At 45.6% G+C, this 16072-nt stretch overlaps 1 protein-coding gene across 1 annotated transcript in view; it reads left to right on the top strand.

Moving 5' to 3' along the window:
- The window catches only part of LOC143927699 (polycystin-1-like protein 2), a 67130-nt gene that overhangs the window by 18797 nt on the left and 32261 nt on the right, over positions 1-16072 (top strand). Inside the window, exons 5-7 of the mRNA XM_077451970.1 lie at positions 3976-4037; positions 6266-6328; positions 15536-15703. Of these exons, the coding sequence (XP_077308096.1) occupies positions 3976-4037; positions 6266-6328; positions 15536-15703 (293 nt within the window). The remainder of the gene's footprint in view (positions 1-3975; positions 4038-6265; positions 6329-15535; positions 15704-16072) is intronic.

Below are 16072 nucleotides of genomic sequence, written 5' to 3'. Positions count from 1 at the left end.
CAGATGGAGTGATACCATGTTCACTTCACCTGGGACCTTTCTAGCAGCCTGGAGAGCAATGGTGAACCCGCCCCAAGCCCCAGGGGGCCCATGAAGCCTCTTTGTTACATTCTGCTTTACAGTTGCACAGGAGGGGTGGTGGGGATGACATATACAGGAACCGATCCTCTTCATTTTCTTCCTCCACCCGCTGAAAGCCAGCTTCTACTCCTCTCCCGCTGGAATTCAGAGGCTGCAGGAGGAAGATATTTATTATACTATTCAAAATAAAAACATTGAAATTCTGCACAGTTTCATTTCATTGTGGCCCTCTACCAGTTACCAAATCACTCAAGTGGCCCTCGCTCTTTTAAAGGTTGAGCACTCCTGATATAGGACTTGAATGTCAGAATATGATCGACTCCCACTGCAAGCAACACTATGACCTTTCAAGGACTTGGTCAGTTTGCAGTGACATTCCTTTGGTACAAGTCAGCTACAGTAGCCAAGATAACCAGGAGTATATTTGCGAGGCAACTAGACAACGTTAAGGCTGCTTTCACACTGGGGCAGTATTCAGGCGTTACAGCGCTAAAAATAGTGCCTGTGTAACGCCTGAAAAAAACCGGCCCCTTTAACTCCAGTGTGAAAGCCGGAGGGCTTTCACACTGGAGCGGTGCGCTGGCAGGACGGTGAAAAAAGTCCTGCTAGCCGCATCTTTGCAGCGGTGAAGGAGCGGTGTATTCACCGCTCCTAAACCGCTCCTACCCATTGAAATCAATGGGACACCGCGGCAATACCGCCCGGCAAAGCGCCGCTGCAGCGGCGCTTTGCGGGCGGGTTTAACCCCTTTTCGGCCGCTAGCGGGGGTTAAAACCACCCCGCTAGCGCCCGCACACTGCCGCTAAAACGACGGTAAAGCGCCGCTAAAAATAGCGGCACTTTACCGCCGACGCCGCTCACGCTGCAGTGTGAAAGCAGCCTAATAGGGAAATATGAAATATGCAATTTCCCCATCAATGTCTTATTCCCATTATTCACACAAGACACATTACCAGTAGAAGTTCTATTCCTGCCTCACCAAATTCAAAACTAAAGCCAAAGATGCAAAATCAAAATTCGGCTGGTTTAGCAGCTAAATTTTGATGAGTGTTTGTCCCTCTCTATCTATCTATCTATCTATCTATCTATCTATCTATCTATCTATCTATCTATCTATCTATCTATCTATCTATCTATCTATCTATCTATCATCTTGTACACTAGGAAATAAATGTACATAAAAATTGCTGTGACCTACCATAAATGGTTAAGGGTCCCCACTCAGGTCATGGTCTGATGTGTTGGATGCTGCTGACTAGTGAGGGTGCAGACTGCAGAGATAGCCTAGGCGCCGCACACCTCACCCGTCCCAAGTGGTTAGCAGGTAAAAGCTGCCTCGGTTGGATTCATCCAGACCACAACTCCAACATTGTTCTTACATGGGAGTCCTTCAGTAACTTTGTCTTCCACTTGACTTCAGGCTTGCCCCTGCAAGCAAAATGTCCTTTTGATCTGGAGAAGGGTACAGAAAAATGTCTGCAGTATTGAAGGTCCCAATGAGCGCCGTGGCGTCCATCATTTGTAAATGGAAGAAGTTTGGAACCACCAGGACTCTTCCTAAAGCGGGCCTCCCGGCCAAGCTGAGAGAAGGGCCTTAGTCAGGGAGGTGACCAAGAATCTGATGGTCACTCTGACAGAGCTCCAGCATTTCTCTGTGGAGAGCGGAGAACCTTCCAGAAGAACGATAATCTCTGCAGCACTCCGCTAATCAGGCCTGTATGGTAGAGTGGTCAGACCGAAGTCCATCCTCAGTGAAAGGCACATGACAGCCCGCCTGGAGTTTGCCAAAAGGCACCTGAAGGTCCCTGCCCATGGGAAACAAAATTCTCTGGTCTGATGAAACAAGGTTTGAGCTCTTTGGCCTGAATGGAAAGCATCATGTCTGGAGGGAACCAGGCACCGCTCATCACCTGGCCAATACCATCCCTACAGGGAAGCATGGTGGTGGCAGCATCATACTGTGGGGATGTTTTTCAGTGGCAGGAACTGGGAGACTAGTCAGAATTGAGGGAAAGAAGAATGCAGCAATGTACAGAGATATCCTTGATGAAAACCTGCTCCAGTGCTCTCTAGACCTCAGACTGGGGAGAAGGTTCATCTTCCAACAGGCTGTAATTGGTGTCAAAGATGCTTCAACAAAGTATTGCGCAAAGGCTATGATACTTACAGTGCCTTGAAAAGGTATTCATATCCCTTGAAATTTTCCACATTTTGTCATGTTACAACCAAAAACATAAATGTATTTTATTGGGATTTTATGTGATAGACCAACACAATGTGGCACATAATTGTGAAGTAGAAAGAAAAAAGTTAAATGGCTTTCAATTTTTCTTTACAAATAAATATCTGAAAAGTGTGTTGTGCATTTGTATGGCGCCCCCCGGAGTCAATACTTTGTAGAACCCCCTTTTACTGCAATTACAGCTGCAAGTCTATTTGGGGATGTCTCTACCAGCTTTTCACATCTAGAGAGGAACATTTCTGCCCATTCTTCTTTGCAAAATAGCTGAAGCTCTGTCACATTGGATGGAGAGCGTCTGTGAACAGCAATTTTCAAGTCTTGCCACAGACTCTCAATTGGATTTAGGTCTGGACTGTGACTGGGCCATTCTAACACATGAATATGTTTTGATCTAAACCATTCCATTGTAGCTCTGGCTGTATGTTAAAGTTCGTTATCATAAACCTCTGCCCCAGTTTGAAGTCTTTTGCAGTGTGTACACGGAATAAAGGTTTACTTCTATGATTGTCCTGTATTTGGCACCATCCATCTTCCCATCAACTCTGACCAGCTTCCCTGTCCCTGCTGAAGAAAAGCATCCCCACAACATGATGCTGCCACCACCATGTTTCACGGTGGGGATGGTGTGTTCAGGGTGATGTGCAGTGTTAGATTTCCCCCCACACATAGCATTTTACTTTTAGACTAAAAATTTTAATTTTGGTCTCATCTGACCAGATCACCTTCTTCCACATGTTTGCTGTGTCCCCCACATGGCTTCTCACAAACTGCAAACAGGACTTCTTATGGCTTTATTTCTCCAATGTCTTTCTTCTTGTCACTCTTCCATAAAGTTGTCCTGTGGACAGATTCTCCCCCCTGAGCTGTGGATCTCTGCAGCTCCTCCAGAGTTACCATGGACCTCTTGGCTGCTTCTCTGATGAATTCTCTCCTTGCCCAGCCGGTCAGTTTAGGTGGACGGCCATGTCTTGGTAGGGTTGCAGTTGTGCCATACTTTCCATTTTCCTATGATGGATGGAACAGAGCTCCGTGAGATGTTCAAAGCTTGGGATATTTTTTATAACCTAACCCTGCTTTATACATCTTCACAACTTTATACCTGACCTATGGACTCTATTTACTAATTAGGTGACTTCTGAAGGCAATTGGTTACATTAGATTGTAGTTGGGGGTATCAGAGTAAAGGGGGGCTGAATACAAATTCACCCCACACTTTTTACATATTTATTTGTAAAAAAAAATTGAAAACCATTTATTATTTTCCTTCCACTTCACAATTATGTGCCACTTTGTGTTGGTCTATCACATAAAATCCCAATAAAATACATTTAAGTTTTTGATTGTAACAATATGTGGAAAATTTCAAGGGGTATGAATACCTTTTCAAGGCACTGTATGTATATGGGATTTTTTCCGTTTTTTATTCTTAAGAAATTTGCAAAGATTTCAAACAAACTTTTTTCACATTGTCATTATGGGATATTGTTTGTAGAATTTTAAGGACAATAATTAATTTAGTCAACTTTGGAATAAGGCTGTAACATAACAAAATGTGGAAAAAGTGAAGCGCTGTGAATACTTTCCGGATGCGCTGTATATTTAGTAAATGTCTTTTTAACTTAAATGACTGTGTCTCTCCATTCAACTTTTAGATATTCTCAAAATGGCATTTCAGCAAGTTCAGAAACCCCTTATAGGGGGTAACAACCTCACAGTGAGTATACCAGTAGGAGCACACGGGCAGCGGAGCTTGTTCGGTATAAACTGTACGCCGTACTCATGTCTACAATTGCACAGCCGTTCATGTAAATGGGAGACTGTACGCTTCACTTGAGCAGAGGAAATATGTTACTTACGTTGAATGGGCTCAGCCAGCCCTGTGCAGGAACCCTTACAATTATAGAATAAATATATCCTGTTTCCCCCGAAAATAAGACCTAGCATGATTGTCAGTGATGGCTGCAATATAAGCCCTACCCCCAAATAAGCCCTAGTTAAAGTCCTTGTAGGTTTTACTTTCAGGGTAGGGCTTATTTTCGGGGAAACAGGGTAGGGCTTATTTGGGGGTGGGGCTTATATTGCAGCCATCACCGACAATCACACTAGGTCTTATTTTCGGGGAAACAGGGTAGCTGTTATATACTGTAGGTATTCAGTTGAGGAGATAAAGCTATATGGGTTGCAGTTATGGTGTCGATATAGCATTTTATGCTAAAGTTAGAGGGTAGCACATTATACTCACACAGTAAAAGTATGGGAATTGAAAACATGTATTGAAATGCTGGAAGACTCTGGATGGGTCTCAGTGTAACTGTTGGGGGCATGGGGTGGTGGAGGGGTTAGGGGACTCTGCAGTAGATTGACGGTTCTGTTGGGGATTTTACTTCTGGAGGAAGCTGAGGGGCACTGTGGGAGGTTGGGAGACAATGTGGAGGGCTGGAGGCTCTGCAGTAGACTAGGGGCACTGTGGGAGGTCGGGAGGCACTATGAGACACTGTTGGAGGTTGGGGGACATTATAGAGACCTGGGGGCACTGTGGGAGGTTGGGGGGCACTGTGGGAGAGTTTTGGAGGTTGGGGCACTATGGAGGGCAGGAGACGCTGCAGTTGGCCTGGGGGGCACTGTATAAGGTTGGGGGACACTGTGGGACACTGCTGGAAATTGGGGGCACTGTGGAGGGCTGGAGACTCTGCAGTAGACTGGGAGGCATTATGGGAGGTTGGGGGGCGCTGTGAAAGGTTGGGGATGCGCTGTGAAAGGTTGGAATACATTGTGGGGCACTGTTGGAGGTTGGGGGTGCTGTGGAGGGCTGGAGATTCTGCAGTAGGCTGGGAGGCATAGTTAAAGGTTGGGGTGCAATGTGGGACACTGTTGTAGGTTCGGGACACTGTGGAGGTCTCTTAGAGGGTTTGGGGGCACTTTGGGACACTATGGGAGGTTGGCGGGAACTATGGGTGCTAAGAGACACTGTGGGAGGTTAAGGTATCTGCTGCTGGCTGGAGGCCCTGGAGAAGGTAGGTCTTGGTCCAAAAGTGGGCCCCCGCCCTGGTGGTTGAGAACCATTGTTATAGATATAGGGGTTGATTTGCTAAAGGCAAAGAGACTGTGCACTTTGAAAAGTGCAGTTGCTATCTGAAAGAACAGCTGCTCCAGAGCTTAGTAAATGAGGGGAAGCTCTGCTGATTTTCATCATCCAATCATGTGCAAGAAAAAAATTTAGTTTTTTTTTATTTTCCTTGCAGGTGATTGGGTATTCCTTGCAAAGTGAAGCCTTACCTCATTTACTAAGCTCTGGAGCAACTCCTCTTTCAGAGCGCAACTGCACTTTGCTCTTTGCCTTTAGTAAATCAACCCCTATATCTATAACAATGGTTCTCGACAATGGTTCTCTGAGGGCCCACTTTTGGACCACGACCTACCTTCTCATGGGCCTCCAGCCAGCAGCAGATACCTTAACCTCCCACAGTGCCTCCTAGTACCCATAGTTCCCGCCAACCTCCCATAGTGACCCAAAGTGCCCCTAGGCCCTCTAAGAGCCCTCCACAGTGCCTCCAACCTACAACAGTGTCCCACATTGCACCCCAACCTTTCACAGCATCTACCCCCCCCCCCCTCCAACTATGCAGAGTCTCCAGCCCTCCACAGCACCCCCAACCTCCAACAGTGCCCCACAATGCATTGCAACCTTTCACAGCGCACCCCCCAACCTTTCACAGACTATTTGCATTTAGTAAATTACCCCCATAGTGTAGCTCTAGCTATATGTGTTACAGGTATAGAGTAGATATACCTATATGTATTACGGTCACACTATATTTATCGGTAGCCATGCTTATTACCAATGTAAATGATATAGATTTAGCTATAGGAGCCGTATCCTTACAGTGATTGTGATTATAGTTGTACTTATATTATTCCTGTATCTGTATGTTCTTACTACAGAGCCTGCTCATCCTATTAAATCATTGGGTTCAAGATGAAGAGGACACCAATACAACACAGCTGGTGACACTCCACATAATGTCTTCTATGCCTCCATGTTTATTTCATTGCTCATTTATTATCTCACACTCTTTAATTATGTATTTTTGCTCGCATTGTCCTTCTCAGCAGCCTTTCTTATGCCACGTCCACACGATCGGAAATTCTCATCAGAAAAGCCTTGGATGTTTTTTCCGACGGAATTCCACTCAAGCTTGTGTCGCCTACACGCGGTCAACGCCAAATTCCCGACCGTCAAGAACGCGGTGACGTACAACGCTACGACGAGCCGCGAAAATAAATGCCCTGTTTGAATGAAAATGAATGTTTCAATGCTCCCGATGCGTCAAATTGTTTCCGAGCATGCGTCGGAATCTTTTGCGTCGGAATTGCCGCAGGCGATCAGAATTTCCGTAAAAAAAAAAAAACGTTTTCCGTCGGAAAAATTGAGAACCTGCTCTCAAACTTTTGCTGGCGGAAATTTGGCCAGCAAAATCCCGATGGAACGTAGGCACGGTCTCGCATTTTCCGACAAATAGCTCTCATCAGTCTTTTGGTGGCCGAATTTCCGATCGTGGGTCCGCGGCGTAATAGGGATTTATATAGCATCACTAATGGAACTACACAAATAGTTTTTAAAGTATAACTTCAGCCAAATTGGTTTTTTTTTGTTTGTTTTTTTAAGATTGGTTTTAATGTGCTTATTTTTTCCTATTTTTTTCTGGCTATTTTTGAGTAGCCATTGGAGCGCTTTACTCCTCACTTCTTGAAAAAAAAAAATGCAGACAATCTCCATGGCCATGTGCAAAGTAGTGCTAAACAGATGTGCAAAGTACAGCAAGCCCCACCAACAATCTTGATATATATAAAAAAAAAATATATACATATATATATATATATATATATATATATATATATATATATATATATATATATATATATATATATATATATATATAAATAATAATAATAAAAAAAAACAATACAAATGACCCCGACCATAAACCTTTTACACGTCATATGGCAGCTGCTCCTTTAAGTAAAAAGCTCGCTCAAAAAATTGTGAATGTGTTAAGTAAGGAGCTACTCCTATTTGTGCAAAAAATCAATTCAGTTTTGTGCAATACAAAATATTCCTTAGTATGTGATGTGGAACCTTCCACAAGAGCAATAAAGTTGAGAGATACAATCAATATGTTAAGTGTTCTTCCAAAAAAGATATATAAAATGTATACCAGAGATAAACTATATTACCAAAAGTATTGTGACGCCTGCCTTTATACATGAACATTATACAGCATACATATGGGACATAAGCATAGGTATTCTATCTATATGGCATGTATTATATACACTATATTACCAAAAGTATTGGGATGCCTGCCTTTACACACACATACCTCCCAACTTTCTGAGATGGGAATGAGGGACACCTATCAGCAAAAGTATGCAGGTATAGGACACACCCCCTTAAGGCCGGGTTCACACCGCTGCGATGCGGGAACGCCGCGAATCCGCGGCGTTTTCCCGCATCGCACGACTCCCGCCGGCAGTTCACACTGCCCTATGCGAATGGCTGGGAGTGTCAATGATATGTTAATGACACCCCCAGATCCGATCGCATATCGCAGTGCGATCTGCCGACTCGCACAAGAATCGGATCGCATGGTGTGAACGCCCATGCGATCCGATTCTGTTGCGGATGAAAAAAAGGGTCCCGTGCGAGTTTGCTGCGGGACCGCTGCGAGTTCAGCCATACTATCTGTATGGCTGAACTCGCAGCGCTACGGAGATCGGATGTGATTTGCGGTGCGAATCACATCCGGATCTCCCCCCGCAGCAGTGTGAACCCAGCCTAAAGGAGAATTGTACAAAAAAAAAAAAAGATAAGATTGGTTAAACCCACAAGTGTTTTTTTACCACTACTATTCCTTTATATCGGCTTTTGGAATCTACAAAGGCAGCAATTTAGAAATCAGATGAAAGGTTTAGCACTGGAAAACCCTTTTTTGATAGATAAAAAGTGCATTTTATTTACAACCTTATAGATCAGAGCAAAATGAGGGACAAATGAGGAGGAAAGAGGGACTGAGGAACATTGTTCCAAACCAGGCACAGTTCCTTGAAATCAGGGACAGTTGGGAGCTATGCACACACATGAACTTTAACCACTTGAGATCCGCGCTATTGCCAAATGACGGCATTAGCGCGGACCTACATTTCCGGGACTACGTCTATTGACGTCGTCCCGGTTACGAGCGGCCTGCGTGCCCCCTGAGGGGCGCGCGCGGCGCGCTCTGTGATCGGCGAGTCCATGAGACTCGCCTGATCACCGATCCGTGCAAGGGGTCGATCCCGACCCCTTATCACGTGATCAGCTGTCAGCCAATGACAGCTGATCATGTGATAGAACGGAGCCGGTAATCGGCTATTATTCCTCCTCGCGCTGACAGCGCGAGGAGAAAAAAAAAAAGCCGATCACCGGCGGCCGTGATCGGGACATCAGTCCCGATCACGGCCATCAATACAAGGGACCACCTGCCACCTGCCAGTGCCCACCTGCCTCCCGCAGTGCCATCCTGAAGTAAAATAAAACGCAAAAGTAAGTGCCCCCCGTCAGTGCCCCCCGTCAGTGCCCATAGTGCCACCCACAGTGCCACCCACAGTGCCACCCAATCTGCCTCAAAGGTGCCGCCCATCAGTGCCCAGCAGTGCCGCCCATCAGTGCCCAGCAGTGCCGCCCATCAGTGCCCAGCAGTGCCACCTATCAGAGCCACCTATCAGTGCCACCTATCAGTGCCCATCAGTCCCATCTATCTGTGGTACCTATCAGTGCCCATCCGTGCCACCCATCCGTGCCACTTATCCGTGCCACCCATCCGTGCCATCTTATCTGTGCCCATCTTTGCCCATCAGTGCCGCCTTATCTGTGCCCATCGGTGCCGCCTTATCTGTGCCTATTAGTGCCGCCTTAACTATGCCTATCAGTGCCCACCAGTGCAGCCTATCAGTGCCCACCAATGCAGCCCATCAGTGCCCACCAATGCAGCCCATCAGTGCCCACCAATGCAGCCTATCAGTGCCGCCTAATCAGCGCACTTCAATGAAGGAGAAAAATGACCCGTTTGCAAAATTTTATAACAAACTATTAAAACATGATTTTTTTTTTTTTTTGCATCTTTTTTTGTTTGTTTAGCAAAAAATAAAACTCCCAGCTGTAACTAAATACCACCAAAAGAAAGCTCTATTTGTGGGAAAAAAATGATAAAAATTTCATTTGGGTACAGTGTTGTATGCCCGCGCAATTGTCATTCAAAGTGCATCAGCGCTGAAAGCTGAAAATTGGTCTGGGACTGAGGGGGGTTTAAGTGCCCAGTAAGCAAGTGGTTAATGGCATCCCAGTCTTATGCCCCGTACACACGGTAGGACTTTCCGACCAAAAAAATCAGTCTGATTTTTTCCGACTGATTTTTTCCCAAACTTGTCTTGCATACACACGGTCGCACAAAGTTGTCGGAAAATCCGTTCCTCCAGAACGCGGTGACGTACAAGGCGTACGACGGGACTATAAAGAGGGCTAGTAGCCAATAGCTTTCGTCTCGTAATTTATTTTTGAGCATGCGTGGCACTTTGTCCTTCGGAATTGTCGGAATTTAAACGATCGGATTTTGTTATCAGAAAATTTTAGATCCGGCTCTCAAACGTCCTGTGTCAGAAATTCTGATGGAAAAAGTCAGATGGAGCCCACACACGATCGGATTTTCCGAACACCAAGATCCGATCACACATTTTTCATCGGAAAGTCCGACCGTGTGTATTGGGCATTAGTCCGTAGGGTTCAATACTGAGGTGGCCCACCCTTTGCGGTTATAACAGCTTCAACTCTTCTGGGAAGGCGGTCCACAAGGTTTAGGAGATGTGTCTATGGGAATGTTTAAACATTCTTCCAGAAGCGCATTTTGTGAGGTCAGACACTGATGTTGGGCGAGAAGGCCTGGCTCACAGTCTCCGCTCTACCTAATCCCAAAGGTGTACTATTGGGTTGAGGCCAGTCAAGTTCCTCCACCCCAAACTCGCTCATCCATGTGTTTATGGACCTTGCTTTGTGCACTGGTCCAAATCATTTGGTGGAGGGGGGATTATGGTGGAGGTTGTTTCTTTCAGTATAAGAAAGTTTCCCTACATTGTAAAGCACTGCGCAAACTGTTGGCGCTATATAAATCCTGTATAACAATAATAAGAAGTTTCAGTGAATGCTATTTTTTAATAAATCCATAGCTGGATTTAGGCTCAGTTTCCACTATTGCAACCCCAAAGTTGCGCGATTTTGCCGCTATTTTTTACTGCAATTTTGATGCGACTTGAAGCAATGCCTGTGTATTCTTGAGCTCTATGGACCTCAAGTCGCATCAAAGTGGGACCACAGTAGTGCAGGGACTACTTTGAAGTCGCTGCGGCTTGAAGTTGCACAGATATGAACGGTACTCATTGGAAATCATGGGGTACGACTTGTCATGTGACTTTGCAGCCCCATTCGCATGACAAGTCGCACTAGTGGAAACCGAGCCTTAATAGAGTTTTTTTTTTTGATCACTTCCACCTGGAGCTAAATTGGTGAGAGAGGTTTGGTTCACATTGGTTTCGCATTTGTGGGAGGCATGTGCAAGGTGTCCAATTCATCTCTTTAAAGCTGATATCCAGGTATGGCAATATTTACAATATGCAGTACCGTCATCTCCACTGGCTTGGTGGAAACATACCGAATGGCTGCCCTGCTGCTTAATGCACACAGGAGGTTGAATGCTTGGTTTGCGCACCTGATGGGTTTTACTTCCCCTTTTGCTCCGTGTATAGCCTGCAAATGAAAAGCATAATGGGCTAGTAAGCATCACATACTAACCCATTATGTGCCACTTACCTGCAAAAGAATCCAGTGATGTCCCCTGTGTAGGCAGCGCCTATCTTCTGGTCCCTCTTTCTCCCGGGCCGTGGACTAAAGCTCTGTGATTCGCCGGAGCCGCGTGACGTCACTCCCGTGCGTGTGTGCACGGGAGCCACGATTAACGGCACAGGCTAGGGAAGAAACGGCAGTTAGTTTAGTTTCTTCCCCGCGCATTCGCCGTGGGAATTTTCGGCGGACCACAAGTGAAATATCCCCTATTATGCCCCATACACACGGTTGGAAATTCCAACGGAAAAAAAGTCCGATCAGATTATGTTGTCGGAAAATCGCGTGTCGGCTCTATCGGACTTTTTCTGTCGGAATTTAAGACGGAAAAAATTTGAGAGCTGGATCTCAAATTTTCTGACAACAAAAACCGATCAGACTTTTTCCGATCATGTGTAGAGAGATCCGACGCACAAAGTGCCACACATGCTCAGAAAAAATTTGGAGACGAAAGCTATTGGCTACTGGCCTCCAAACGATCAGATTTTCCGACAACTTTGTGCAACCGTATGTGTGCAAGACAAGTTTCGGCCAAAATCCGTAGGAAAAAATCAGACGGATTTTGTGGTCGGAAAGTCTGACCGTGTGTATGGGGCATAATTCTAGACTGACCTATAGGTTGAAGTCCAAAAAGTGGGTTTACAACCACTTTACTATAGTACAGGGTTTACAACCACTTGTAGGAACACTTTCCATTTTCTCAGTGAATGCAAAGGGCTCTCTGACTGAGAAAAGCAGAGATTGTGACATCACCTTTCCACCTCGTCCAATCGGGGAACATTTTGCATTCATTGAGAAAATGCTGTGTCCCCTGAATGGCACCCGCGCCGAACGAGCAACTTTCTATATTTAGTAAGCAGCAGGGAAACCAACTTGGCATGGGACCTTGAAGCAAATGGCGATCACTGGAGGAGTAACAAGGTCTATTTCAGTGATTTCCAGCTTCCAGGGGCATCAGCCTTGTATGTCACATACTATACCTTTAGGCTGGTTTCACACTAGAACATGCAGAGGCTCCCAGCGGCGGCGGAGGTCCGGTGCGTCTCCATTCGCAGTTTCAGGTCTGATTTCAGCACAAATTTTTGGCTGAATTGGGATCTGAAATGGACCAAAAGACGCACAGGGCTCCTGTGCAAATCGCACCGAGGCCACTGCGGAGATGTGTGAATCGGCTCCATAAAGAGCCGTTTACAGCCACCTGCAATGCAAATTGGATGCGGGGAAACCCACATCCAATTCGCATAAGTGTGAACCCAGCCTTACTGGTTCGAGCTGGATTAATGTGACCATGTACAATCAATGTAACTCGTAAACATTGTTTTACATAATGTATGTAAAAAAAGGTAAATGTATAGTGTATGTAAATAGGCTATTGCACATGTTATATGCTCAGTTCACAAGGCTCTATCACAGAAATAAAGATCTTAAAGAGGAAGTAAAGCCTCAGCAATAAAAAAAATAAAAAATAACCCCTGCAAGACAAAGGCATAATGAGATAGTATGCATAGCATACTAGCTCATTATGAATTACTTACCTGAGATCGAAGCCCCCGAAGCAGTCCTCGTTCCCATCCTCCGATGCGCCATCTATCCCTGAGTGACTTCCGGGTATCGTGGCTCCGGAGCTGTGACTGGCCGGAGCCGCGATGACGTCGCTCCCGCGCATGCACACTGGTGCATTATCGCCATTAGAAACGGCACGCTCAGTGCGCCTGCGCCAAATGTCTACAGCGCATGCGCGGGAGTGATGTCACCACGGCCCCGGCCAATCACAGCGCCGGAGCCGTGATACCCGGAAGCAAGCCCCGGGCGACATGTCGGCAGCCTGAGGGGGAGACGAGGATGACTGCGGGGGATTCGTTCTCGTGTAAGTAATTCATAATGGGCTAGTATGCTATTTCTCTTCTATTGACAACGCAACAATATTGAACATTCCATTGCTTTCTGTCCCAGTGACAATGGCTGCCGGGACTGGTAGTGACCGGACTTTCTAGCAGACTAGGTCCGAGGTGATTAGTCCGTCGGACAGTCCAATCATGTGTGGGCTAATCCGATTTTCAAAAAAAACAACGGACCTAGAAATAGAACATGTTTCAAAATCTATCCGACGGACTCAATTCTGACAGACTAAAATCTTGAAAAACATTTGTCTGTGTGGTGGTCCGACAGACCAAATACAACGCAAGGGAAGCTATTGGCTACTGGCTATTGAACTTTCTTGTTTAGTCCCGTTTACATCATCACGTTCAAAACTAATGGACATACGAATGGACTTAGTCCATTCGTGTGTGGCCAAGTCATTTAGTTTAGAAAGTCCGGAACTTGGAACGGAAATCCATTAGGAAGACCGTCAGACCTTAGTCTGCCGGAAAGTACGGTCGTGTGTACGCGGCATGAATCTCCTTAGCAAGGACACAACATAGACTTGACCCTTTCCTGCCCCATGCTTTTGTGCTTAACCCGTGTTTTTGTACTTGTGAAAGGCAAACCAACACGTTCTGTTTAGCAGCAGTCCCACCAGGTGCCTATCTTCCTGTTGTGTTCAGCCAACAGGACTGAAGAGTGGACACCCTTTAAGCTGGGACTTGGAGCTTACACAGAGCTTTCCCTTTGTCCACCACGTGAAACAACACTGGGTGCCTGGATGGCCAATCAATAAGCACCACCATTTTGGAGGTGATATGCCCTTTTAGATAGTTGTCATCAGAACCGGTTTCTCCATTGGAACATTTCTCTTCTCCTCCATTGATGACGCAACAATATTGAACATTCCATTACTTTCTGGATATGCCCTCTAAGCCCTTGTACACACGGTCGGAGATTCAGACGGAATGTGTCCGATCGGACCGTTTTGTCGGATATTCCGACTGTGTGTGGTCTCCATCGGACTGTTTCCGTCGGAGTATCCGACGGACCAAGTTTTCCAACTTGTTGGTAAAATTTTCCTACAAAATGCTCCGATCGGACATACTCTGAACATGTGTAGAGAATTCCGATGGGAAAAAGTGCCACGCATGCTGAGATCAAATTCCTACACCAAAGCTATTGGCTACTAGCCTGAACGTGGTCCCGTCGTAACGAAATAATGTCATCACGTCGGATTTTCCGACAACTTTGTCCGACCATGTGTATACAACAGTTTCGGACAAAATCCGACGGATTTGGTTGTCGGAATCTCCGACCGTGTGTACAAGGGCTTAGATAGTTGTCATCAGAACCGGCTTCTCCATTGGAACATTTCTCTTCTCCTCCATTGACAACACAGCAATATTGAACATTCCATTACTTTCTGGATATGCCCTCTTAGATAGTTGTCATCAGAACCGGCTTCTCCATTGGAACATTTCTCTTCTCCTCCATTGACAACACAGCAATATTGAACATTCCATTACTTTCTGGATATGCCCTCTTAGATAGTTGTCATCAGAACCGGTTTCTCCATTGGAACATTTCTCTTCTCCTCCATTGACAACACAGCAATATTGAACATTCCATTACTTTCTGTCCCAGTGACAATGGCTGCCGGGACTGATAGTGAGAATGAATCTCCTTAGCAGGGGCACAACATAGGTTTGACCCTTTCCTACTCCATCCTAATCCTGGCCTTTTTTTGAACTGAGCTCCATGTTTTTGTGCTTAACCCGTGTTTTTGTACTTGTGAAAGGCAAAGCAACACGTTCTGTTTAACAGCAGTCCCACCAGGTGCCTATCTTCCTGTTGTGTTCAGCCAAGAGGACTGAAGAGTGGACGCCCTTTAAGCTGGGACTTGGAGCTTACACAGAGCTTTCCCTTTGTCCACCATGTGACAACACTGGGTGCCTGAATGGCCAGTCACTAAGCGCCACCATTTTGGAGGTGATTGAAGTGATTAGGCGAGGAAGGGTAGTAAGTCACGTTCTTCACACCTGGAGGTATTTTTCTTTGCTCCCGGTGGCAGAAAGGAGCATCAAAGGATTGAAGTGAATATTTATATTGTAAAGCACTGCGCAAACTGTTGCCGCTATAAAAAATCCTGTATTATAATAATGATAATAAAAAGCTGGTTGGGTTGCCAATAACGTGAACCTGTGGCTTAGCCAATTTAAAGTTGTCTTGTTTACAGAACGATATAGACCAGTGATGGCGAACCTTGGCACCCCAGATGTTTTGGAACTACATTTCCCATGATGCTCATGCACTCTGCAGTGTACTGGAGCATCATGGGAAATGTAGTTCCAAAACATCTGGGGTGCCAAGGTTCGCCATCACTGATATAGACTAACATTGTGTTTCTCTGCCTGCAGAACTATACGTTGTCTCTTCTGGATCAGTTAGCAGACACCCTTACAAATTCGGACATCAGATCATCGGATTTATATACCAACCTGAGCAACGTGGTGTATTTTGGTGTAAATAGCATATTAGGGACTGTTTTGTCCTCGTGTTCTCAAATCACATGGACTACACAAGAGGTAACTATTTAAAGGTCCCCTGTAGGTGAGATTGATGGTTACACCTTGAGGTGAATACATGGAGCACAGTCCACCTGCTCAGTACTTTAGTTCTCCATCCAGGCATTGCTGTATTGGTAGCTACTAATGTGAGAACCCCTCACTGTGATACTCACGTCACGCATCCCAGGAGGCTTCGGGGCAATCTAAAGCACACTTGCGTCATCAGGGGGCTGGCTGCAAGAACCCATAAGAGACAGCCAGCTCCTGATGATGTAAGAAGATGGCAGTGCAGGACCTGGAATGTAGCAACAGAACAGAAGAAAAAAAGAGAAGGACAATATATTGTTACAAATAAAGTTCATTACTCCATTCTCCAATATACAGTGC

This window comes from Lithobates pipiens, unplaced genomic scaffold (genome assembly GCF_037356315.1).
Source record: "Lithobates pipiens isolate NorthernLeopardFrog02 unplaced genomic scaffold, aLitPip1_a1.2 Scaffold_10, whole genome shotgun sequence".
NCBI classification, from domain to species: Eukaryota; Metazoa; Chordata; class Amphibia; order Anura; family Ranidae; genus Lithobates; species Lithobates pipiens.
The sequence above is the reverse complement of the archived record's forward strand: the minus strand, read 5'-3'. Positions and strand labels throughout refer to the sequence as shown.